We start from the raw sequence: 25439 nt of genomic DNA, 5'->3' as shown, positions 1-25439 counted from the left end.
CGGGTGTTTGTTTTCCTCAGTGCCTGGGAAGGAGCACCTGCCGTGCGGGTGCTGCCGAGCCCGACATTAACGCTGTTGGGCGCCTTTGTGCCCCGTCCCCCCGCAGGTTCTGGCTCGTGATCAGGGAGGACGGGCACATGGTGACAGCTCGCCAGGAGCCACGGCTCGTCCTTATTTCTGCCATCTGTGAAAACGGGCACTTGGTCTTGGAGGCCGGGGACATGGAGAAGATAAGCGTGCCTGTAAAGCTCTCCAAGAAAAATCCCGTCCGCAACTGCAGGTACTGAAGGAGGATTTTTCTTTTCCCCCTTTTCTCTCTCTCAATGCTGTCTTTCTCATGTGCTTTTCTTTTCAGGGTTGTGTATGTAACATGAAATGCTTTGCATTTTCTTATGCAGAAATTGGAGTGTAAAAGTTCAGTACCTCTGTGTCTTTTCTGTGTGGGTATTTCTCACTGTCTGCTTAAGAGAGATAGACTTCAAACCATAGCCTATACTGACAAGACAAGGCACAGTAGTGTTAGTAGGTTTAGATTAGCTATTAGGAAGAAATTCTTCACTGTGTGGGTGGTAAGGCACTGGCACAGGCTGCCCAGAGGAGATGTGGATGCCCCATCCCTAGAAGTGTTCAAGGTCAGTTTGGATGGGGCTTTGAATACCTTGGTCTAGTGGAAGGTGCCTAGCTTATGCTAGGGGAGTTGTCCTAGGTGGTGTTTAAGGTTGCTTCTAATCCAGACTGTTCTGTAATTCTGTGAAATTCTCTGCCATGTGTTACACAGGAGGCCAGGAATGGTTGTCATAACAAAAGCTCTTCTTTGCTAAACACTGGTGAAAACAAATCTCAGGAAAAGATGACGCAGTATCAAAGACCATGGGTTACACATCTGCCAAGTGAACTGTGATCTTCTGTCTTCATAGAACATCGTATTTGCTTAGTTGTTTTTACTTCTAGTCTTCTTGCTCTTGCTTGGGTGAGCAGCTGCATCTCAGAGCCTCAGTTGTATACTTTGGTATTTCTTGATCACAACTACTACGTGCATCAGCATTTTTGCATGCACACTGGCCATTCAGAGCTGGTGAAATGTTGGGGTTTATACTCCTTGGCCCCTGTCTTTTGCCATATAACTGAGGTGCCTCAGTTAAAAACTTGGTAGTCCGACGCTCACCCTGAGGTCACAAGGGAAAGACTGGCATCCCAGGGACTTAGGGCATTTCCTGCTAGGTGCTACCCCAAAGGAGTTTCAGGTGGATGGGTTACAAACAGTGATTCAGCTTTGTGCTTAGTGTGACTGCAGGCCTAGTTATTTCATGTATTTATAGAAATCCATGCTGGAAAACTGCCAGCAGGACAAGGAAAACCTTTTCTCTGCTAAAATGTCCATTAATATATAAGTGTTTAGAAACTGTAAGTGCTGTAAGGCCCTACAAAGATACTGTGAGTGTTTGTTCTTTGGATAGCAGAGGTGGTTAATGCACCAGCTGCTGTAATAGTAACTAAAAGAGTGCTGGCGAAGAACTGCATTGGCTTTTAGCATAAGTCTGTCGCTGTGGAAAGCCTTGATCAGCATAGCTCAGTATCTCTGTTTATACAAGGCAGATGCAAGTTCCAAGTGGTAGCATTTCTCCTGGAGAAGTGGAACAGCTTTTACAAACCTGTGCATAATGCCTGTGTGTTAGCCAATGGCGCATGTCTTGCAAAACCATGCAGTTTGCGAGATGTCATCTTTCTAAAATTTGTTGTGTCACTAGAAGAATATTTAAATAGCCTAATACATTGCAGTAATGAAAAGTTAGCTTGGATTTCTTGGATTTTCCTGTTTTAGAGCTCAGTTATATGTTCTTCTTGTTGATTTTTTTTTCTTTCTTTGCCTTAATAAATTTGCATTCAGATGGGTGCTCATAGGAGCTCATGCCCTGTAAGCTGGAGCTGAAGCACTGCTTTAGAGCCTCTGGCTGCATACAGCTATGAGTGTGCTGATCTTGAAAACTGCTAAGTCTACTTGCAAGTTTTACATAGGTATTTAAAATCCTGTGCTTGGGAAAGTCAAATATAGGACCAAAGCCATTGTATAGGTATGTCTTCTGCTTGTGCAAATGCTAGTGTGGTTCCCTCTGGCTAAGAAACCTTATGCTCTGTGCCCTTTGTCAGTATGTGTTGTAACGCTTAAATTATGTGATCTATTCCCATGGATCCCTACAGCACTGAGTGCTTAGGATAGATCCACTTCCTGAGTGGAAAGCAGTAGTGTTACAAGCTGTAAGAGCCTTGCCACTGTTGTCCTGCCAGTCAGAAAGCACGCAGGAACTGTGGGATGGAGGGAGGAGAAAGGCAGTTGAATGATGTCTGGAGCAATGACCTTTAATTCCAGCCTGTGTCACAGGACTAGACACAGGAATCCCAGCAAATGGAGCAAGGATGTTGCTGCCAGCACCCTAGTGATCACTCCACCACATGAGTAAAGAAGGGCTCCTAGGAGCTGGGCTAGATGAACCGCATGGGCATATTGATGCTTCAAGCTGCTCAGGATTTGATTGCAGATAGGAAACTGCAGTGCATTTGGGTCAAAATGGCTACTTTGAAAAGTGTAACAAAACTACTCATGACTGGTGTTAAAGTTTATTGAAAGGTCGAGTCAAGGTTTAGCTGGTTTTGCCAGGAAAATGTTCCTTGCGTAAACTTGTTTGTATTCTACTGGCAGTGGCTTTCTGAGCCCCATGGACTTTGTTTCCAGTACAAATCTTTAACCTCCTTTAAGATACTGAGCTATTTTATATGTGAAGTCTGAGCTGAAGAGTCTCACTTCTCTCTGGCTAAAGTTTGACAGCACTAAAATCTGAAGGAAAGTTTCCTTAACAGTTAGGAACACTTAATTAATAACATTTGTACATATCAGTTGTGGTAACTAATCACATAATTTCAAACTATCGTTCATTTTCTGAAATTATTTACCTCTCAGTTGATTTCTCAGTAGAAATGATTTGGTGCAGCAGTCACGTGCAAATGCAAGAGCAGGCCCCTTTTCCCACAAAGCAGGGCGAGCAGGTAGGTTACTGTCACTGATGGGGCAGTCAGCTCTGGGCACATTAACACTATTTCAGAGCTCATTCTTTCACCAGCTGGTATTGTCTGGTCATGTCTGTGTTCCTTAGCTTTCAAAACACAGTGGCCACAAGGAGATTGCCCTTTGGGAATGATTCATTTTCTATATATTGCTACCACTATTAAAACATGTTTTTTACGTTTTAATAAGAAGCTTCATGAACCGTCATGTTTCCAGCTAACTTGCTGATGTGTTGTGACTCTCCAGGGTGTTTGGACAGGATATCCAAGGCAGAGACTGTGGTGATGAAGTGGCTCAGTGGCTCACCACCTTCCTGAACTCGGAGCCCTGTCGACTGGTGCACTTTGAGCCCTCCATGGTGCCAAGAAAGTCAAAGGACACAATAGCTCTTTTCCGAAACACAGATGAGGTAAAGAAACACTTTTTCTCAGAAGTATGTCCTTTTAACCATTTCACCCACCCACCAGAAACTGCCCATTCTATCTTTTGTGATTGAGCTCAGTTTAGCAAGGTGTGTAGTTGTGTAATAAAACCATGTGAGTATTCTTTTCTGTAAAGAGGTGACTTGCTTAATTTTTACTTCAAATTGGTTTTAAACTATTGACCATTCACAGCTAAAGAGTCTGAAACTGATATTTGAAAAGGAACCATTACATTGCAGAACACAATACCCTTTTGTGTCTCAGTGAATAGAAAAAAGTTACGTCTTTAATGATGTTTTGATGGTGTAATTTGTGTTGCATAGAAAGATTACGCTCCCTATCCCTTGTTAAGTCTGGGAGTATACTGATACAAGTTGTGTTACTTTGTATTTTGTTCAAAGGGATGATGTTTCAACAGGCTGGTTGCAGTTGTGGGCCTAGGAATTAAAATTAAAAGGAAGTTTCAGAGGTTTTATCTCTTTCTGTGGAAGAGGCTTGAAGGTATGATATTAAAGAAATGTCATGGAAAGGTATGGAAAGGAGATGCTGTGCTTAGACATCCTTATATCATTTTAGCCGCTGCTGCCCTTCTTTTTTTCTGAACAGTTCTCTCAGGTGAAGATACTTTGAATTGTATCAAATGTAAGGTTTTAAAACAAATTAAAATTGTGAGTACCTTGCTTTAGCTAGGTTGTTATTTGTAGGGCATCGGTGTTTTGCTTGTTGCTGCACAAAGAGAAGAAGGTATATTCAATTATAGACTTCTACAGATATGCATTTGTTATGTAAAGGCACTGAGACCAATACAGACACAATGTTTCAGCAATAGGGACATCAGGTTAGGAGGGCTGATATTCTGGAATCATAGCAAGAAAGAAAAGGCAGAATTTTTGGATAGTTATTTCAATGCTCATCCTCTTGTGGGTGAAAGACATGTACAAGAATGGAGTAAGACTAATGTAAGAGAAAGGCAGGAGGGTTATATACTAAAATTCTTAACAAAATGTCTCTTTTTTTTATGCCCCCACCTCTGTGGAACTCCACTTCTTGGAGGTTTAGAGATTTTTAAATACTGTTCATTTGCCTTATTTGCTTATATGGCCCTCCCGCTGCCCAGGCATCCTAGACTGATTAATGGACAGCTGTAATTGAGTATGGGCTGTTCTGGATGTAGAACTCCCTCTGGTGTTGTGATAAGGCAGTTTGAGCACACAAAAATTGCCATGGTGACTGAAATAGGGAAGAGCCTGTTGTTTTCCTTGTTAACCTACTTTCAGGAAAATCAAAACTTGAGCAGAGCAGCCTAAAAGGCCACTGGTTCCAATATCTGTCTTTTGCTGTGCACTGACTTTCCTCCCATGCTCTTACAGCAGCCTTAGGATTTGGTGGTGTTTGTTTCTGTAGGTTGCGTATCCTGACTGCAGCCCAGTCTTGATCATCTCCGAAGCTTCCATGGATGATCTAAATACCAGGCTGGAAAAGAAAGCTAAGATACAGAACTTCAGGCCAAATATTTTTGTAACAGACTGCAGTGCTTTTGAGGAGGTAAAAATAACTGTCTTAAATGTCTTTTTGAAGGCTTGCTGTTGTTTCTTTGTAACTCAATTTCTTTGTGTGATGGTGCCAACAAGGGTGAGGAAAGCTGCTATGTGATTTTTACAGCTGAGTTCCAGAGAGATAAAGCTTCAGCTCACATCAGTGCATGTGAAACATTGATGGAGGTCACAGGTCTATGAATGATTATTTCTCAAACTGAAAAAGCTCCTAAAGCCGGAATAGATTTTTATCTCCCAGGAGGATTTGCAATAGAAAGCTTGTGTAGATGACAAGCAGAAACTTACTTCCCCTAAAAATTTCCTTTCTGCAAAACTGTAGATTTACCAGAGGCCACAGATCAGATTATCACCCATACAGCAAGAACAAATTGCTTTAGGTTCAGTGCTTCAGACAAGTGTATGTTGGAGAACAGGATTCATTACTTGTGTGTCTCTCTTTTCGGATAGAATTATTAGTGTGTTCTGAATTGGATAGATGCAATGACAGTAGGGTTTTCTTTATAGTACTGTGGTGTAACTATGCATATTTTGAAGGTGCTAGTAAAGGTGATCATCTGGAATGGTGCACCTTTTTGTGAATGACTGTGCCACTTCTGGAAAAGTAATTTCATGTGCTTGTGTTTAATATGTGCCTAATGTTTACTTCCCTCAGGACACCTGGGAGGATATTCTTATTGGTGATGTGGAAATGAAAGGGACCGTGTGTTGTGGCAGGTAAACATTGGAGACCTTTATTTTACACAGGAACAAAGAGGTTTATGATAAGAAACCCTGACTGATTTGGCACTGTCTGTCATTGCAGGTGTATTTTAACAACTGTTAATCCAGACACTGGGGTCATTGACAGGAAGGAGCCCTTGGAAACATTGAAAAGGTTATAAAAATACCACTGTTTCTTAGACTGTGGGAGAGGATTTAGGCTAGACCCTGACAGATGTGAGACTAGTGTTTTAAAAGTGGTTTGAAGTGTGTGTGGGACATAATAATGCAGTGTGAAGGTCTGTGTATATTGGCTTCCAGTCTACTTCTTGCAATTCTGAGTGGTAAGAAAATTCAGGATGTTCCCTTCTTTCTTGCAAACTCCACATTCCCTGTCTCTGTTGTATCTGCTACAGTGAAAGCTTGGGGTAGCAGGTATTTAAGGTATCTAAAGGTCTAACTTTGCTTCTTTGACTTTTCTTTATAAAAAGATTTTTGTGTATATTAAACATGAAGGTGTGAATACAGTCAGGCTTTTTTCCCTCCATTTGAGCTGCTTGGGTCTTTTTAGCCTAATATGATGACCAAGGCAAGGCATCATTATTTGCATGTCCTCTCTTTCATCACGGATATTTTGATGTGTAGTTTTTGCTACCACTTATTCTAAAGAAGGGCTTTCTCTTTGCAGTTACCGCTTATGTGACCCATCTGAGAAACACATTTACAAAACCAGCCCTCTCTTTGGGAAATACTTTGCTGTTGACAAAACTGGAACAATTCAAGTTGGAGACCCTGTGTACAAGATGATCTGGGAATGAAGGAGACTTTGATCAGAAGATGCTTTTTCACTTTGATATGCAGATTTTTTTCCATGTACACAGTCACCAGCATAACTTTTGCTTCTTCCTTGCAATATTTTTTGTGCTTTTTAAGGTTCAGGAGGTTCTTTGACACTGTGAAGTGCCAGTCATTTCAGATCACGTAATCTTCTGGCATACCTGTAGTAACCACATCTTTAGCTTTCGAAGGCTGTGGTAGAAGAAACTGATCCATAAGAGACTTCACAGCACTACTGAATATCACACCTCCTAAAATTTTGTGTCAACCGTAATACTGGAATCCAAATTTGTGTACAAGAGTTTGCATCACATGTTAGGTACATTTAGTGCCTATAAAGAACCACAAAACCAGTCATGCCAAGCACAAAGTGTATTTGTCTTTACAGACAGAGCTGCCTTTACAAGTGATCATGGAGTGCAGATGGCAGGGCTCTGCTTCCCTCATTTGGTCCTAATCATCTTGCCCTGTCTATGTCCAGGGGTAGTTTTTAGCAGTGTTTCTTTCCTTGCAGTTGTTTCCTAACGATTGCTGCTGTCTCTTGAGATTGGAGCAATATCAGAAGGATTGTGAGCTGACTAAATAGTCAGGTGTGGAGGTGGGGATGCCAGGTAATGATTTGTAAGGCTGTGGGCTTGTTTAGTTTGTGACCTCAGCTTGACAGTTTGAAGTGTCAATTTTTTATCCTGTGAACAATACAGTAACACTGAGGCTGTAGAGTAGTGATGCATTTGCTAACATAACAATAGAATTTCCAGTTTGACTGAAAGAACTGAATGTTCACCGTGTCAGAGACTTCATGGGCATTGGAGAGGAAGAAAAGCCTTAGGGAGTGATCTGATGTTGAGCCTGCCCTGTTCAAGCTGCTCTCCAGGCCAATACTGTAGGGCTCATGCACAGCTCCTCTCTGGCTCAGTGATCCCCTTATGTAGACAGTTAGGCTGCTAAGCAGATGTTTGGGAAGCTGCAGTTTGAGCATGTTAACATCCTTACTGGTTCTATATTTAAATCTCTGGTTGTTCCCCAGTCCAGCTCCGATCTAACCAAAATGTCAGCTGTTTGTAGGAAGCTGACAATTATATTTTCTGCTGCATAAAACAAATAAGGGAGAAAACTTGTTGAATTACAGCAATGTTATCTTTTCTTTAAATGTTACATGAGTTTTTTTTAGAAGTAGCCTCCAGGTCAAAAGCCAGCCATCTTTCGAATGCTTGTCTGCTTGTTTCTTTTTTATGGATTACTAAATTTGAAAAGTGTTGCCCTAGCCTAAAAGAGGAAGCAAATTAATTGTGAAGAAGGACACTTATGATCCTACCTGGTGTTTAGATTCTTCATTTTCTGTTGTAAGTATGAAAAAGGAATTTCGGTGCATGTTCACAACTCAGACCTGTAAAATGAAGAGCCATTGAGCTTTGAGAAAGTGCAGGTGGGTATATGTGGTAAGGCTGAAGCAGTCATGTTGAGGGGGTAGTTTTCTGTTATTTGTGAACTCAGAGTTGCTCTGAATGCCATTTTGTTGGCAGGGGTGATCTGTAAGTATTGAGTTTTCCTCGGACAGACAGGTGCTCAGTTTAAAGTACGTGTTGCATATTTGTGTATTGTTATGCCTGATGCAGCAGCTAGTGGGAAGAAGTGAAAGAAAAATCTTTTAAAAAGAAAAAGAATTCTGAGGTTCACTCTTAAAAAGCACATGTTGGAAGTTCTTAGTGTTGGAAGCTGAAAGCTTGTGGAATTCCTAATGGTATCATTAAGCACAGGCAGCCTGCTGGCCTGCCAAAGCAATTAGTTAAGAGTGTGTCTCTTTATTAAGTCACAGAAGCGGAAGGAAGAAGAGCTGATTTTTTTTGCTTCTGGCCAAACGTATTATTTCCACTGTTGTTCTAGTGGCACATCATTTACATAACACAAATCATGGTATAGATCCCATTGCCCCTCATTAGGCTGCTGTTGATTGGGCTGATTTGGAAATGGGTCTGTCTTTGGAAGAAGAAACTGCCGTCTGCATCCCTGTTTGGGAGAGGCCATAGATCTAAACTCCTGATTTACTCCTGTTAAGCCTCTTAGCAGAATATGGCTGGAATCCTAAAACTGGTCTGCATGGGGGGGTAACATGCTTCACAGATGACACTCAAATCAATTATATGGCCATTTTGTAAAGCTGAGAGCATGAGTTAGAACATTGCAGCAAAAATATCTTCATAGACTGTTGATTTGCTGTAATGGTAGGAATTGTGTTTGATTTTGTTTAAGTAATTTAGAAAATTGACTGAAAATGTGTCAATCATGAGCCACTGTTTTTTAAATTGTGTACTTAAACAATTGTTAATTTTTTAACTCTAGAAGAAGAAAACAAAAGCATAAACTTCTAATGAATTCAGCTTTCTTAAGTAACATTTGTTTGTGATTTTTTTTGTTTTCTGTTTCAGCATTTAATTTTGACTATTGTTAGCAGGATGTCATAGTTAATACTGATGATTGTCTTTTTTAATCCTACCTCTGAATTCAGAAATATATGCAGTTAACCAGAGGATATGTGTAAGAGAGCAGAACCATTAGATATAAATAGTCATCAGACTCAATTTTGCATCCCTTATGATCCTAGATAAGTGTGCTGGTTTTGCATTAATTGATATTTGGTAAGGAGGGAAGAAAAAAAGTTGTTTATAGACTTGACTTTTTTTTCCAGGGACTTATGAAAATTGGGGAAAATGTTTAAAAGTATGAGAGTTTATTCAAGTCAATCCATGTCATATCTCAGAGTATAATACCAAAAACTTTTTATTACAGCATTTACTGTACCAATAGTTCTTGCAGAGGACTATGTACAAGAATGACAGTTGTTAAAAGGAGAAATTTCTGCGTTGCTTAAGATCTGTGGTGGGTACATTTTCATCCAAGAAAACCTGAGAAAGATCTGCTTCTGCTTTCTGAGGAGAAAAACAACCTTTCAAAGGTATCACTCTGCTTCTCCGTAAGAAGACAAGAGATTTACAAATCTTGCCTCTACAAATGGCAAAAATTTCAAAAAGGGCTGCCACAGGGTGTTCATTTCTGGTCTATCCTAGCACCTTAAATTGCCTTTTTGTCTATTAAGATCCATTAGAAATTCCTTGTGCTAGGTAGCTGCAGGGCTGAGGACTACACATGCAAAGTCTGTTTCTTTTGGGGCAGAAGATTCTAAAAAGTGATGCAGGCATAAAGCCTACATGTGTATCAGCCTTCAACTGGAAGAGAATATATTTTATTATGTAAAATATTATATTTTACATAATCTTCATTGTGTTAATGTTAACAATCTAAACTTAGAATGTTACTGTTACTAGTAATTCTTTGCATTTTATCTGAAGAAATTGGTAAACTCAGTAAGGGTTTCACATACTGGGCCTTTTCTGTAACAAATCTGCTTACTCGTCATGACCAGAGAACAGGAATGGTTGGATGGGGAAAGGAAATGAGCAAGGCTTAGCTGTGTAGAGGGTGTATGTTAGGGCTGGAGCTGCACAAGATGGGACTGTCAATGAAGGCAAGGTGCTGGGTGCTTCAGTGTTCTCCAGGTGTTTGTGTGCAGGTGGACTGAGAATGAGCCCTGGTTGTAGAATAGCATCAATACCCAGTATTCAACAATCACCTGGCCTGAGGAATGGCATTCTCCCCAGTGGGCCACAGCTCATCACATTGACTTCTGGAAATCACAGAGTGGGCCAGGCTGAAAGGGAGCACAGTGGGTCATCTGGTCCAACCTCCCTGCTCAAGCAGGGTCACCCCAGAGCACAGGGCACAGGATTGTGTCCAGATGGTTCGTGAATATCCTCAGTGAAGGGACTCCACAGCCTCTCTGGTCAGTCTGTTCCAGTGCATGGTCACCTGCACACTAAAGAAGTTCTTCGTATTCAGGGGGAATTTCTGTGCATCAGTTGCTGCCTATTGCCTCTTGTCCTATTGCTTGGCACCACCAAGAAGAGCCTGGATCCTTCTTCTTGATACCCACTTTTGGGTACTTATGGACACTGATAAAATCAAACCACAAGTAATTGTAGCCTGAGCTAAACATCAGGTAGAGACTATATTCCACCTGTGCAGAACAAGGACATGGAGCAGCCGGTGGTACATCACAGTGAAGAGTTTGGGTGGGAACCTCTCATTTTTGCCCTTTGTCCTTGGATTGTTATGCTTGAGACACCTAGGCAGGTTGAAATTCCCCTGTCCTCCAGGGGCAGTACTGTAGAGAATTGTATCTTCTCTAGTGCACAGAATTGTTCTAACAGCTTATCACTGCTTGTTAAACAGCTGAGTGTTCTCACTTTCTGTAGTCACTAGGTAATAAGCACAGTGGAACAATTATTGTGCTTCACTGATGTGCTAACCCTCATAGCCTCTTTACTGTTGAGTTCCAACAACCAGCTTCATTCACTGTTAATTGAGGCTTGTCTTTGAGGGATTATGTAGGATGACAATTCCTCAGTCATAGCAGCCACAGTTACTTATAGTAAGTCATGGACAGTTATTTTTAGCAGACCTACCTAAATCCCTTTGGCATAAGTTAAAAGTGGCAGCTAAATCTCTCAGTTTTTTCAAGATTTCACACATAGACATGTAGGACTAAAAAAAATTAAAACAGATGGGTAAGAATGCATTCTTCTCTGTCTGCAGAAAGCAAAGAAATAGACATTAAGTTTAGACTTGGAAAATACTTGCTTCATCTCTTCACATAGCATGGGCCACTGGGTCAACTTCCTGATTCCTTTGAAAACTTGATATTTTTGGTAAAAGATCAAAAGCCACAGTGATAGTTGGACTGCAAGAATATCATGGTAGAGATCAAGAGTACCTGCAATGTCCTAGATTCTTTCAAACGTAAAGACATCACTCCCTGAAAAACTTCGTTGCACTGTGTTTACACTTGTGCAGTTTGGTGGTCTGTATTCACTCTCCATTTCTTGAATTTATTTAAGATAAAGCAGAATGTTGTCTTTGTCATTACCTCAAGGAACAGGTAACATGAAGTTTAATTTCCTTCAGTTGTCCTTTATTTCTTTTTAATACAGCTGTCCAATGATAGTTTTCCACATCCTGGGCTGTGTGACTTTTAGCATAACTAAATCTCTTCCAATTCATGTTCCTGTGCTCAGAAATGTGAGTCGCAAACATCCTAATTAGGGGGTGCAGGTTACTGTGTAATGAATCCTTGAAGGGAACCAGCAAGACAATTGGATCCATCACTCTAAACTTAGTTGCAAAAAGTCTGGAAAAATAAATAAATGTTTTTTATGGAATTCTGAAAGTATCTTCTTAGCCCTGGAAGTGGTTTTAAGAAAAGGTTGAGTTTACTTGACATGGAAAGGCACACACTGGAATCCTTCAAAAGCTGATTAAAATAAGAGGAGCTCTTGGGCACTGGATCTGAAGGAGAAGAAGGTCTGAGCTGCACCTTGCTTGCAGACAACCCAGTGTATTGCTGCTGTCTAGTTGAAGAAACTGTACTGACCTGTGCCACCAAAACACCTGTCCAAGTGGTCAGCTGGGGTCTCCATCAGAGCAAGACTCTTCTTTTTTAAGCAGAGTGGCAGTGTTGGCTGTGTGCTCTCAGAGGACCTATTCTGGGAGCAACTGTGCTCCGGGAAGCTGCTGCGCCTTATCAGTACCTGGGAGGATGCTGAGAGCAGATAAAATTTAAACAGCTTGCTGAGAGTTCTGTGGCACTGCTGATAACCTGGCTTAGTTTATCACCTGGGCTCAGGTTGGTCTTGTGGAATCTCTCTTGGAAAGTAGTGACAGAAGTGCTGGCGTCAGTGGTGTGCAGCCATGAAGGGGTAAGTGACATATATACTTATTTTAAGATTGCCAAGAGCAAAACCTATCTGATTTCTTTAGTTTGAACATGCAGTTGGAGCTGAGGGAAGTCAGGCAATGCAGCAGACAATGGAAAGCTGCTAAAATTTAAAAAAAAAAATAGTATGCTTTTCCCCTTTTTAATTCTGTACAAAACTCAGAATGATTTGGGTTGGAAGGGACTTAAAAGACGATCTAGTTCCAACCCCCTTTCGTGGGCAGGGACACCTTCCACTAGACCAGGTTACTCAAAGCCACATCCAACGTGGTCTTGAACACTTCCTGGGATGGGACATCCACAGCTCTGAGCATCCTCTGCCAGTGCCTCACCACTTTCACAGTAAGTATTGTACTTACTAGCTGTAGAGAAACTGGAGCTATGGACGGCATGGCTAGGTAGTCTCCTTGCATGAGGAGCAGAAGAGATTCGCTCCTGCACCTATGGAGTTTAGGGTGTGTCTGAAGCCTTAGTTAACTTTGCTTGACCATGAAAGTCACTGCATTTAAAGCTTTTTTTTAACTTCTTTTCAAAAGAAAATTATCACCTTATTTGCACAGATATGTTAAAATGTTATTTCATTTAATTTAAAACAAACACTAAAATACTCCCTCCCCCCATAAAGAGCCTCTGAACCCTGAAAGTAAAAATTCTTTTTTCTGCTGTTTATTATAAGAAAGATTCCTGATAACACAACTTCAGCCAGTAGAGAAGTCACATTGCTGATCAAAAAGGGAGTCCTTCATTTAATGTATATAATCATTATGAAGTCCTCTGCCAGCATCTCTTTAGTAAAAACGCATTTTCCTAAAAAGCCCTGTCAGGTTTAGCATCCTTTCAAGAGCCTTGGAACACCAGTGCTTGTCTTGTGTTCTGCTGACCTTCCATCAACCCTAAAATAGCTGTTCCTACCCCACTGAATTTCTATGTACAGAAAGACATTTGGTACAGGCTACATTTGAAGCAAATAAACTATATTTAAAGCTATTAGTCAGTTTCACAGATAGTTCCTGCCCTCCCCCATCCCCCTGGGATTGTTTGCCCTTTTAAAATGGAGTATGTTTGGATAGAGTACATGTGTCTTGCATGCCTGTTCTGAAGAGGTCTCCCACAGATGCTATTTAACATATCCTCTGTTAATTAAAGGGGAGGTCAGTGTATTTTATCTGTTCATCTAGGTGGAGGTGACAAAGTGGATTTGGAGCTGGATTTAAAGACCATTTAAAATTTGTAAAAATTTGGTGGATACATGCCTGCAGGTGAGTCTGAAAGCAACCACACTTACACCAACTTCATTTATCCTTTTTAAAAAATAAAATTTGATTGTCCATTATTTAAAATAGACTTCATAGAATGCTTTTGGTTTTATTTAGGGTTTGTGTTTATTTGTGCAAAGTCAATGTTCAGTCTGCATGTTCTCCCAAAAATTGCAAAATCTTGAAATTCAGCACAAAAAAATCATTCAACACAAATGTGGTTTTGAAAAAAGCAATCCAATTCCTTCTGTCCTCTTTCACTTTTTTTATTGGGTAATTCAATATGGATGTTTTTCTTTCCATCTTAAACCCATAAAGTAGTCAGCTGTTTGTGGAGTATGTGTCTATGTGTATATATGCATGCATATATATTTATTGTTGAATGTCTAAGAAATCAACCTTGGTTTCAATATGGTTGGTTTTCATTTATACTCAAATACTTTGTTTTGTCACATTCCCCAAGGTTGCCCCAAATGAATGTCTGAAGTCATCTCAGAGTTAGCAACGTAATCAATTTTAACCAGTTTGTTTCCATTCCTGACTGCTTACTTTTTCCCGTGAGAAATTCTTTTCGGGATAGTATGTTTAACTTGTGGAAGGGAATGGAAGTTCCATTCCTGCAAAATATGAAGGTTCCCTGACTTGCTATTCTTGTTTCATACTCACCACAACCTATTATAGATGCTTGCACGGATTCTTCTGTTTTCTTTCCTGGCAGGTTTCCACTATAAAAATGGAGGCATTACTTTTGGTACATCCTCTGCACTAAAAGTCTCCTGGCATCAGTGAAATAAAGCAGGAAGGTACACAGTGTCCCAGCCCTAGATGAAGTTGTGATAATTAGCTTTTGAAGCTTTAAAAGTTGATTGATTTGTTGTTGGAGTTTTGGGGTTTTTTTTGTCTTTTTTCTTTCCATTATTTTTCTTGGCTTAGTTTTCTTGCTCCTTTCCTCATCTGTGTTTAATGACTGGTAAATGACCTTGTGTAAGGCACCTTACAGGAAGTTTCTTCTAAGTGTTCAGCCTCAGTGCTTCCTGCTCTGCTTTAAGTCCCTCAGTGTCATACATCTCTTAGTGCCTTTGTGCATCTCTTAGTGCCTTTGAGTGTTCAGTCTCCTTTTCTGCAAGTTGAACATCTTTCCTAGACCTTTCAGTGGCTCTTAGTCCAATTGACCATGTACCCATTCAGGGTGTAGTGCAGCCAGATGGGAAGGGGGTGTTGGGGTTTCACTGGGACTCTGCTCACCTTAATGTGTGGTGAGGTCAGGGAAAGGAAAGGGAGAACAACTATCGTAATTCATTAAAATGGAAAATAGTTTGGGTTTTTTGTTTGCCAAAGCCCAGTGAAAAATGGGTTTCTACTGGATAAGGGCAAGTTCTACTGGGAGCATAGAAACCTCACGGTTCCTTCTGGAGTTCTGTTTTACCCCAGTATGTCAGGCAGGTTTTTAGAGAGTGTATGGTCATATATGGGGTCCCTTCTTGAAAATGCCAACCCCTGGTGCCTGGTGGGCTGTACTGTATCAAAGGGCTATGCACCTTGGAGGTGTCCCAATGGCACTTGGGGGGATGCTGTGCACAGAGGTGGCAAGCTGACCCAGCAGCCTCCCACTGCTCCAATGTGGGCACATCTCTGCAGCCCGGTAAAAGAGGCCTCCACATGCTGGATGGTGGTGTACCCAGTGGAACTGGAGAGCAGCTTTGTGTGTGCCAATGACCAGCTGCAGCCTGCTTTAGCTTTTGCTGTGACCTTTCTGTTGAGGGCTGGCTGCTGGCCTTCTCTGGAAAATAATGTTACTTATTTTGGTTTTGAAACTCCAGTAAATCTGTTGCTGTCTTTTGCACTGTACTGGGACATGTGGGGTTTTCCAGTTGGTTGTGTCTGTACTGTCACAGAAGCTTTGGATTAAGGCATCACCTACATGCCAAATATCTACCTTTTGAAGATGATATACTGAGAAATAAAGAAAGATGCAAAATCAATTTGGGATATAGGATACCCCAGGCTGATTTGGTTAGAGTGAATTTATTTATGTCTAATCCCATTGGTGTCAGAAATTCTGCGTTCAGTCTTCACCCCATAAGGAAATTAAAAGTCTTGTCACTCATCAGTGCCAAGAAATAAATAACTGACCAAGATTCTCTCTTCAGACCTGTCCCAAGTGAAATTTTGTGCCTAATTTTGTTTTGTTTGTTTCATTTGCATATGTGGCTGGAACCAGTCCCTGCTAGTGGTATGGCTGAATAGCAGGGAGCCTTACACAAATTGCATGGAATAAGCTCATGTCAGGCAGGGACACAAGGGTGACATGAAGGTTTGACATACATCAGCTTCTTGAAAACGCTGTGTATGCTGTCAGTCACTGAGAAGGAGTAACTATGCTAAACAAAACCTTTCAAGCTGTTCTTCTCTGCTTTAAGATGCTCTGGCAAATTCTGCAACAGGGTCTAAATAAGTTGGAAAACAATCACCTGGAAAAGAAATCTCTGGGAAGCTTTTGAGGTGGTATTGTGGTTTAGGAATGGTACTCCTCAATTCAGTGCCCTCATCCCCAGACCACACATTGCTGTCTCTCACTCCCCCATTTTCCCTTTCGTTTTGGCCAAAATTAGGTATTTTTAACAATATTCTTTTAATGTCCTTTTGATGGATCGGAACAAATGGAAGAAAACACTCTTCATGTATTACAAAAAAAACAGGTACATTTCTACTGCATTTTTGGAAGAGCACTGGGGAAATCCCTCCTCTAAGCACTGGGCTGCTATGATTCAGCCCAAGGAACCTGCTTCACATTGATGCTCAACACTGCTGCACCAGCTCTGTGCAAAGGAGGTGGCACCCATGGGTGGTGGAGGGCACCAAGAATCTCCAAACCCTCTTTCATAAGTTTGTGAAAACATGATTGAATATTGCTTCTGCAGCCAACAGGAGCAGGAAACCACTTCTGAATTAGAGCCAGGAGTCACTTGTAGAATACTTCTTTGGTCACCTCGTGAAGGGCTCAGGTATGCAGCACCTCAGGTATGTTAATTCACCTGGTTCTTTACAAACCCCAAGGGAGATGGATAATCATCCTCTCTTTCTTGGAGAAAGCAGGATGAAACATGAGAGGTAAAATGCTTTGATAATGACAGTCAGGCCCTGGCAGCATTTTGCAGTTAGAAAGTGCTGGCTCCTGGAGGGCTGCCAGGCATTTCTGAGACAGGCAGGAGCCTGTGTGTGCTGTGCAGGGCATGTGCAGTGAGCGGGCAGCATCCAGCAGCCTTTGGTGTGCCAGCAGGCAGACTGCACATTAGCTGGGTCTGGAAGCCCGTGGTGGTGCAGGCCAAGGAACTTTGAGCCAGCTAGCAGGGCTTTGCCAGGTTGAATCTATGGAGGTAACACATGAATTCTGCTTGAGGGCTATCTCTGCTTGCTGCTCCACTGTGCTGTGAGGAGCTTGGGTTGGTGCTTACAGAGGTGATTATTTGTCTTGTCCTTTGCTTTTTGGGTACAGAGCCTTTAGTTCCTCTTCCCTTGCAGTACAGGTGGTAGTTGTCTCCCTTTCTGAGAGGAGCCTGGTGATAACCATGTGTTACCACCACAGATAGTCAGTGTTGATCCACAGCTGCAGTGGTGGAAAAACTGGATTTCATTCCTGTGAGGGGAAGGGCAAAAGGCTCACTGAGGATTTAATGTTGCCTGCTGGAACAGAAACCAGAATGGCTTCTCTGCAGAGCATCCTGTCTCCGTAACTTTACTGCTGCCCAAACAGTCTGCCCTCCTAAACAGATAGGATTTAAGAGACATGAGTGTATGGTAGCCCTCAGTTTGTGTATAGCTGAGCAGCTGGGTTGCCCAGGTTAGGCATTAGGAAAACCTTTCTGGGTGATAAAGGGGGAATGATAAAATCATTTATGTTAGAAAAAAATCTCTGACATTGAGTCCAACCTGTGACCAAACAGCACCTTGTCAAATAGACTACAGTATTGAGTGCCACGTCCAGTTGTTTCCTGAACATCTCCAGGGACAGTGACTCCACCACTTCCCTGGATAATTCATGCAAGTGTTTAACAACCCTTTCTGTGAAGAAGTTCTTCCTAATGTCCAACCTGAACCTCTCCTGGCACAGCTTGAGGTCGTTTCCTCGTGTCTTGTCACTTGTTACCTGGGAGAAGAGACCAGCCCCCACTTGGCTACAACCTCCTTTCAGAAGTTGTAGAGAGCACCCCTGAGCCTCCTTTTCAAGAGAAAGAGAAGGTGGACAAGGCTGTGCAGACATCAGGAGAGGCTTTGCTGGTGGAGATTTTTAAGAACAAGTTGGACAAACCTTGTGTAATAAAGTAGTGGATCCTGCCTTAGAGCAGGGATTAAAATGGAATGGTTAATCGCAGTCTTTTCCACCCCCTTGATGTGTTGTTTCGGTGTTTTTGTTGGTTGGTTGAGTTTTTTTGGTTTTTGGGGTTTTTTTTTGTACTGCTACTTTACTCTGTAAATTCTTTCTAGAAGTGTAAGTACAGAAAAGTGTTCAGAACATTTTAGCCCTTGGATTCAGGCACTTGCATAATAGATATGGCATTTTAAATCATTAACAAGTGCTAATTCCTGCCTGTTGTCCACTAGATAACTCTGGATAGAAAAAATAGGCAGGCTAAAGAAATTTAAATTGTTCTTGAACTCTCCCTGCACCTTCTGGGAAAAACAACAACAACAAAAAAGTAAACAAAATCTAGATTGTATCTAATCTGTGGGCACATTGACAAGCTGAATTGGCCTCACATATCCAGTGAAGGCAACAAACCTGTGTGGCTTCTCTTCAGTTATTATTTATACTTGTCAAAACTCACAGTGCAATATAGTGTATTTTTACCCTCAATTTCCACTGAAAATTGCTTTTAGGGTGGCTTATTTGGTCCTTTTTTTGATTACTGACATGTTCCACATTTCAGTAGCTCTTGTTTGAATACACATAGCCTTAATCACTGGCCTTTTTTAATTTATCTCCTTTAAACTGTGAAAGTTAAGGGTTTGTAAGCCCTAAAAATCCATATATCCAGCATCTCCAAGACCTAGAGCTGAAACTGAAAAATCGTTTCTTCTGAGTAAGGTGAGTAGGATTTGACTTGAGATCTCAGTGTGCTACAGATGATCTTTGTTTTTTCCTTCCTTCAAGATGTTTTTGTGGAACTGCAGGGGTTTGTCTTCCATCCTTCAGAGCTCTGCTTTTTTTTTTTTTTTTTGTCTGAGCTGATGAGCCTGATAAATTTACCACAGGAGCATCCCTGTTTGTGTTACTATGTTATTTATATATAAAAATGCAGCACTGGAAACAGCACTTCTGCTGTGAGACCTGTTCCAGCTGAAGTCTGCATCCTTGAAGTCCTGATGTGGTCGGCTGCCATGTACCTACTCACTAAGATGGCTGTAAGATTAAGTGAGAACTCTGTCTATAAAGGGCCTCAATGCAACTAAACCAAACTCTCTGTTTTTGATCATCTAACAAAACCCATAAACTTCTTCCAGATGAAAGAATTCATCATGACCTCAAGTCTGTCTTAGGACTGTGCATGAACTTTAGGCTTCCATAGTTACAACAAACTGTAGGTTTCCAGGAAAGGGAATCATTAATTTGAAAGACTGACATCCATTGCATCCCGAAGGACAGATGCAGCTGAGGATCCTTCACTCATGCCTGAAGGAGCTTTGCATTTGGCAGCACAATGTCCTAAATCTGTGCTAGCTCTACAGTTGTCAGCAAACTGTTCTCCTACTCCTATCCTTTTCCAGATGTTTAAGAAGTAAAGCTGTGTTTTACTCTTACTGTCAGCTGTTTGAGAATGCTGCTGCTTTTTAAATGAATACAAAAGTTAGGATCTTAAATCATAGATAAAGTATAAATACTCTTTAAACGCACATTTGAATAGAGTTTCTGTTGCTTACCTGTCAGGGCTCTGTTGCTTTTACTGGAGCTCAGATCACTCCTGGCTGAATGTTTCAGGGAACTTTGCTCCCCTTGCCGTTTAGGTGATTTGATAATACTGGAAATGCAATTCTTTTGGCTGGGATCTTAAGAAAGCTTCTTTCCCTCTCTCTCTCGCTCATATCCTTTCTGAGTTGTGTTTTGCATCATGTTGACCTCTGGAAAAATATTACTCATACTGTGACTGGCCAAACTTTATTTATTCCTTCCTCTCATGCCACCAAGTGATATATTAATGTTTGATCTTCAGGTTTTCTTACAATGTATGCTTGCTCTGTCTAATAGAACAACAGTCCTGAAATTATTGTCAATTATATTTTAGACCATATGTTTTGTCTGGTTGGTAGAGGAAGGAAGCAGAAGGAATGTGACAGGGAAGGCAGTTTTTGTTTACTGTACTTTCTCTAATAGATCAATGTAACTAGAACACAGATTAGATGAGAGGGATGGGATGGTTTTGCTTTCTTCTCTGTGCAATTATAGCTTGGACAGTAACCTGAAAAACTTCTATCAAGCAGAAGGAATGCTGTAAAACAGCTGTTGCAAGTCACTTAGCCATGAGCACCATTATCTGTATTGGGATAGCCTTCATTCATTTGCTTTCCTCACCACCTGTCTGCTCTCCCTTTGCTACTCTGTCTTTACTCAGCAGTGTTCATGAGGTGGTTCCTTGGCCTGCCTCTCTTTCCTAATAACACTCATTATTTGCTTTCTTAACCTATTAGAATTGTATAGAAGTAATATTGTCCTGTCATTTTTACCATTGAAAATTAATTAATATATGGGATCAGTTTTCCAAATAACTTCATAAAATGGTGTACTATTTGAAAACAGGACTGTAACTCAGATATTCAAATTCTCATTTTTCATAGTCTCACTTTTTATACTTTTTAGACTTTGTAATGACAGCTTTATTCTTTGATCTGAATAAGCAGCTCAGACCTTGTGCAAATGAATCGTGTTTCCAATAAGTGTTTGTATTTACAATGTATTTCATGTATAAGAGCTCCAACCAACTGAAATGTTGAAAAGTTTGTTTAAATGAGATTTTTTTATGGTGTCTAGTTATACATGATTTAAGGTTATGGGCTTTCATTTCAGTCAGCTCCTGATCTTTATATTGTATGTGTCCTGTATAACTCCATCCTCCAATTCATGTATGCAGCCACAAAAAAACCCCAGACAAAGCAAAACAATTCTGAGACAAGAGTAACACACTTAAAAGAAAAGATGATTAAAGGTATGTCTACCAAAGGCAACAATTACCAGATTCCTTCTGTGCAGGTTTTTGTATTAGATGGTTAAGTATCTATGTATGGAAAAGTCTGTGATAATAGAGATAGTTGTAATGGAAGAGTGGTAGTGCACATTGTATCTATCTCTTCTCTTGCCGCAGCTGCATCGTGGGAATTAGGATTTCCCTAAATTCTCCTGAATTTCCTCTTTGCAGTGTCTAATGCAGAAAAGCCAGTTCTCTCATTTGCTCTTTTTTTGGTAATGGTTATCTCTTCATTTATCTGTTAGTGAAAGTAGACAGGGAGTATTTTATGTGCAGGCACCTATAGCTCACAGGACTGGCATAGTCATTTAGAGGCGAGTGGTGGGGTGAAATGGATGAGACTTTTGTTTAGACAGGGATTCTGTTCCTAGGTCTGCCTAACGTGACCCTGCTCAACTTTTCTGAGCCTTCTGTATTTTATCTCTGACATGGGTGGACTGATACTTGCTTTCCTCATAAAGCTGGAAGATGGAGCTGTGCTTAGTAATTATCTATCTGAAGTGTCAGCATCATTAGGCATGATCAGGGGAAGAAGTAAAAACAGGACTCTTGGGTCTCCTCCAAGCTTTCTCTGGTTGGCAAGGCACTCCAGCAATCCCAGCTGTTCTTCCTGTAAGCGCCAGTTTTACTCAGCTGTTCTTATAAATGATGGAGGAGGGACAGTGGGTTCAAGAAAAATGCATGGGATGGGTAGGTAAAATCTCTAGAAATGCTAAAAAAATGTATGAAAAGTGAGACCCTTCTTTCTTCTGCAAGTGGACCTCACAGCAGTGCCACACCACCTCTTAAATCCTGATGGACTCTCTTCTTGCCAAAATCTGAATTATTTCTACCAACCCCAGAAATATTACAGGCTTTTTAAAGAATCATAGGATCATTTAGCTTGAAAAAGGTATTTAAGACTGAGTCCAGCCATAAGTTACACTGTTGAAACTGTCATTTTTACTGCCCTTGATTCTAGAAGTAGATGCAGACCAATGTAAAGAGTGATATTTCTCCTAAAATATGTACACATTTTTTGCATTTACTCTGGAAAAGAACACTGAATTAAACTGAGGCTGACTGATCAAGATAAATACCAAAAGTTCAAAGGAGGATTTTTTTAATTTACTGGCAATTTAGAAAAAAACAAAATCTCCAATTCCATAGTTGCTTTTTTTGGTATCACAGATAGCAAGCATCTTAAGAATTCAGCCTGAACACAACAGGAATGTCAGCATGAAGGATATTACTATTTCAGGTCTTTATCAATTTGGCTTAATCCAAAGTATTTACAGAGTTAAGATGTAATTTCATGGAAATATACATGGAGTCCCATGTATAAACATTTTTCTGCTGTCTGCAGAAATGTAGTCTGCATTTATCCTAAGCTTTAGTGTTCCTCATCTGTTTTAGCATGTAGGGGAAACTGTAAAAAAAAACCAAATTAACAAACCCAAGCAACATTTTCGTCCCTCTCAGATTAGCTCTTTTTATGAGCTTGCTTTGAATTTCATTGCACTCTGTTTATGTCCAAATTTTCTCATTTCCTTTTGTGTGGCAGTTTTCCCTGGTTTGGATGGGTCTTTTATACCAAAAAAGGCAAAACCAACATAGATTAAAGAGAGTTGAAGGTGTGATATTTAAATCATAATCATTTGTTGTTGAAATTTTTTTCAATCTAACAGCTTTGTTAGGGTCTAGGGTAAACAATCACTTAGAAATGAGAAAAATATAATTCAATCAGAGCAGATTAATTGCATGCATTATTACCACAAAGATATGTATATGTATCCTCAATATGCCATGCACAGGAAAGCTTACTTGAGATTTCATGTACTGCATTTGGAGCAAGAGCTCAATTTTGATTGCTTGAAGGTCCTCTTTCCTGCCCTGTCTTACATCTTGTCATCCACCCAGACCTGGGTCTCCGATATTTTGGCACCTGCTGGGTCTCAGGTTGAACCCAGTTAATTAACCAATATGTTGTTGTTTATTTCAATAAAAATACCAGATTACTTACAAAGAAATTAAGCAATTTTCACCCTCTGAGCACAGCCTCGTGGGACAGGCAAGGACAGCTGTAAAGTTCTTCTTTTTTAAGAAGTTCTGGTTAATGTCAGCTGAGAAAGCTCTCAGTAAACAAATGAATAATTGATTGCTCAGCTTTCACATAGCTACTGCGTTTCTGGGCTCACATGACTCATTTGTGAAACATTCCTGTCGTCCTAATGCCATAACATTGGAGAAATGATGATTGTTTCTTGGAGGATTCTTCTGTGGACATAGTTGCCAAGACCAAAGCTGTAATGGTTTGTTATTATGACCTTTGTTATTCCATTAGGCTCAATAGCTTTAAAAAAATGATGTGTGCATACTTTAGGAAAGTTTTTACCCTTTACATTGACCTGACATCATAGTTTATGCTACAAAATGTATTAATGACAAAGTAGTGTTTTCATGTCAGGAGGACAAATTTTAACAGCTATAATCTGCCCTTAGTCATCATAAATACAAATGTATTGGTAAAACAGACCTTGTTAATGCAGCCAAGACAAATGTTAGGCCATATTTCAAATGAATTTGAAGCACTAGTCCATACACTCCACGATTTTTTTTTTGTGTGTCTTCAAATACATTTTTGTCAAAGCACTGTTAACATGGCTTTCCAGAGGGTATTGTACAGCAGTAATGGCCCATCAGATGCAAACAATCTAGGCTGTTTTTTCTTGATTACTTGAAGATGTGTAAATGTCTTTGAGGATATGGAAGGGCATAGGGAGCATTCAATTAATATTGTTTTGATGGTTTTTTCAATACTTGAAAAATCAGCTGTAAAAAAACTTGTGATCTGACAGTACTTGCAAATTGCTGTGTACCGTAAAGAGTTTCATTTATAATAATTCTGTACATTATAATTAACTAAAGTACACCCTATCCAGTACCCACTGCACTGATAGATTTGCTGTTGCTCTAGAACCTCAAGACTAATACAGTGACTACAAGTCCTCTTTTCTGGTTTTGCTTCCATAAATTAATTAACTGTATGTAAAAAGGTTGGCTTTGTTCCTTGGCTTACACCATTTCTTGGACTAGTAGGTCTCTCAGGGCAGAATGGAACTCTAGAAGAAGCTGCAAAGCAGAAAGTCTCCTTGTTTTCTTCCAGCTCCCTTTCATATTTCCTAGCTGGTGTTTGAATAGCTGCATAGACCTGCCCTGGGAGGTCCCAAGGAAATGTATAAGAAACTATTGGCCTTTGTTTTTCCAATGCCTTTGTGGAGAACCGCCTGTCACTGTACTCTGACACCAGCATGCTACCAACATCATGGAAACTTCCCTCGTGGAGACTTTGCTGTCAGGCTTTCATGCAGAGAAAGGAAATAGTGAACTTTCTTCCATAGATTTGCAAGGAAGCAGAATTGAGTCAAATTTGGTTATGTGTGGGTTCAGATAAAGGGAAGTTTCTCCACACTGCTTTGGTTTACAGGAGAAATGCACCAGAAGGTCTCCCCCCTTTTTAACTCCTGTTAACAGTGGTACTGGAGAAACGTTTCTTTCACTCAAAATGACGCTGCACTAAGGCGAGTTTGCAAATATCTGTCCTATTCACATAGTAAGCTGAGGAACAGATGGTTACTGCTACAAAAAGTGATGAAGAATTTTTGATGTCAGGGAGCAAGAAGAGACTTAGCATAGCATGTCTCTGCAAGATGGAAACATCCATTGCATATTATCCCATGCATATGGATAAGTACAAATTTAAAGATTCAGCTCTGGTTTTAGACCTAAATCCTTATGGAAAATGGTATGTGTCTTAGGAATCTTGGATGCAAAATTATCATGCTTCTGCTCAGTGCTGTTTAACTGCTGAATTAATCAAGTACAATTGCTTAAGGCCCTGGAGGGAAGGATGTAATAAATCCTGGGAATATTTGTTCTGGTTTATGACTGGGAGAAACTGTGTAACATTAAATCAGAAGTTATAAACATTTGCAATGGCACATTTTCCTTACTCGGGGCATTGTGGCATGAATCTTGAGAAACTAAAGAGGGTATGTCCTGAGGACTGGATGCATTTATTCTAATTTTTTATAGCTGACAGCATTGCTTTGCATGGGGTGGGAAGGGGCCGGCTGCTGAGGAGCTGCACGTTGTGCATCCCACGCTTTCGGGTAGAGGGCAGTCGGGTACCACGCACGGAGCTGGGAGCCCAGCTCCAGGCTGAGCCTGCTCCTCCAGCCTTTCGGTGGAGATCATCCCCATCCCCAGATAAACTTTCCTGAGGTGGAGAAAAAGAGAGATGGATTCATGTACCCAGACTCTGACATTGCTCTGGAGTAGGACAATTTGCTGACAGGACATGGAGCTTCTCTGCACTGGGAGCAGGAGCTGCAGAGACATACAACAGTTGAAAAAACTATCCTAGCTGAAATAGGAATCTTCTTAAGTTTAAAATGGAGCTGCCTTGAGCTATTTTCCTTCCTGCAGTGGGGGACAGTCCCAGTGCACTGAGCAGAGTGTGCTGTTCTCATGTACAGCATGTTCTGCCCATGGGACATCGATT

General features: G+C 40.7%; 1 protein-coding gene across 1 annotated transcript; it reads left to right on the top strand.

Annotated features, from left to right (window-relative positions):
- The first annotated feature begins 109 nt into the window (after positions 1 to 109).
- LOC102037024 (mitochondrial amidoxime reducing component 2) lies at positions 110 to 9102 on the top strand. Its single transcript, XM_005416144.2, has 6 exons — positions 110 to 280; positions 3308 to 3470; positions 4888 to 5028; positions 5692 to 5753; positions 5842 to 5913; positions 6427 to 9102. The coding sequence occupies exons 1-6, from the start codon at positions 138 to 140 to the stop codon at positions 6554 to 6556; spliced, it is 711 nt and encodes a 236-aa protein (XP_005416201.1). The 5' UTR covers positions 110 to 137; the 3' UTR covers positions 6557 to 9102.
- Positions 9103 to 25439: the final 16337 nt, after the last annotated feature.

Source organism: Geospiza fortis, unplaced genomic scaffold, assembly GCF_000277835.1.
Source record: "Geospiza fortis unplaced genomic scaffold, GeoFor_1.0 scaffold41, whole genome shotgun sequence".
In the NCBI taxonomy this organism is placed as follows: Eukaryota; Metazoa; Chordata; class Aves; order Passeriformes; family Thraupidae; genus Geospiza; species Geospiza fortis.
The sequence above is the reverse complement of the archived record's forward strand: the minus strand, read 5'-3'. Positions and strand labels throughout refer to the sequence as shown.

Coding starts and splice junctions, on each gene's coding strand:
- LOC102037024 (XM_005416144.2), top strand. CDS start 138: ATGGTGACAGCTCGCCAGGAGCCACGGCTCGTCCTTATTTCTGCCATC. Junction 5,029..5,691: donor ACTGCAGTGCTTTTGAGGAG/GTAAAAATAACT, acceptor TACTTCCCTCAG/GACACCTGGGAGGATATTCT. Junction 5,914..6,426: donor CCCTTGGAAACATTGAAAAG/GTTATAAAAATA, acceptor TTCTCTTTGCAG/TTACCGCTTATGTGACCCAT.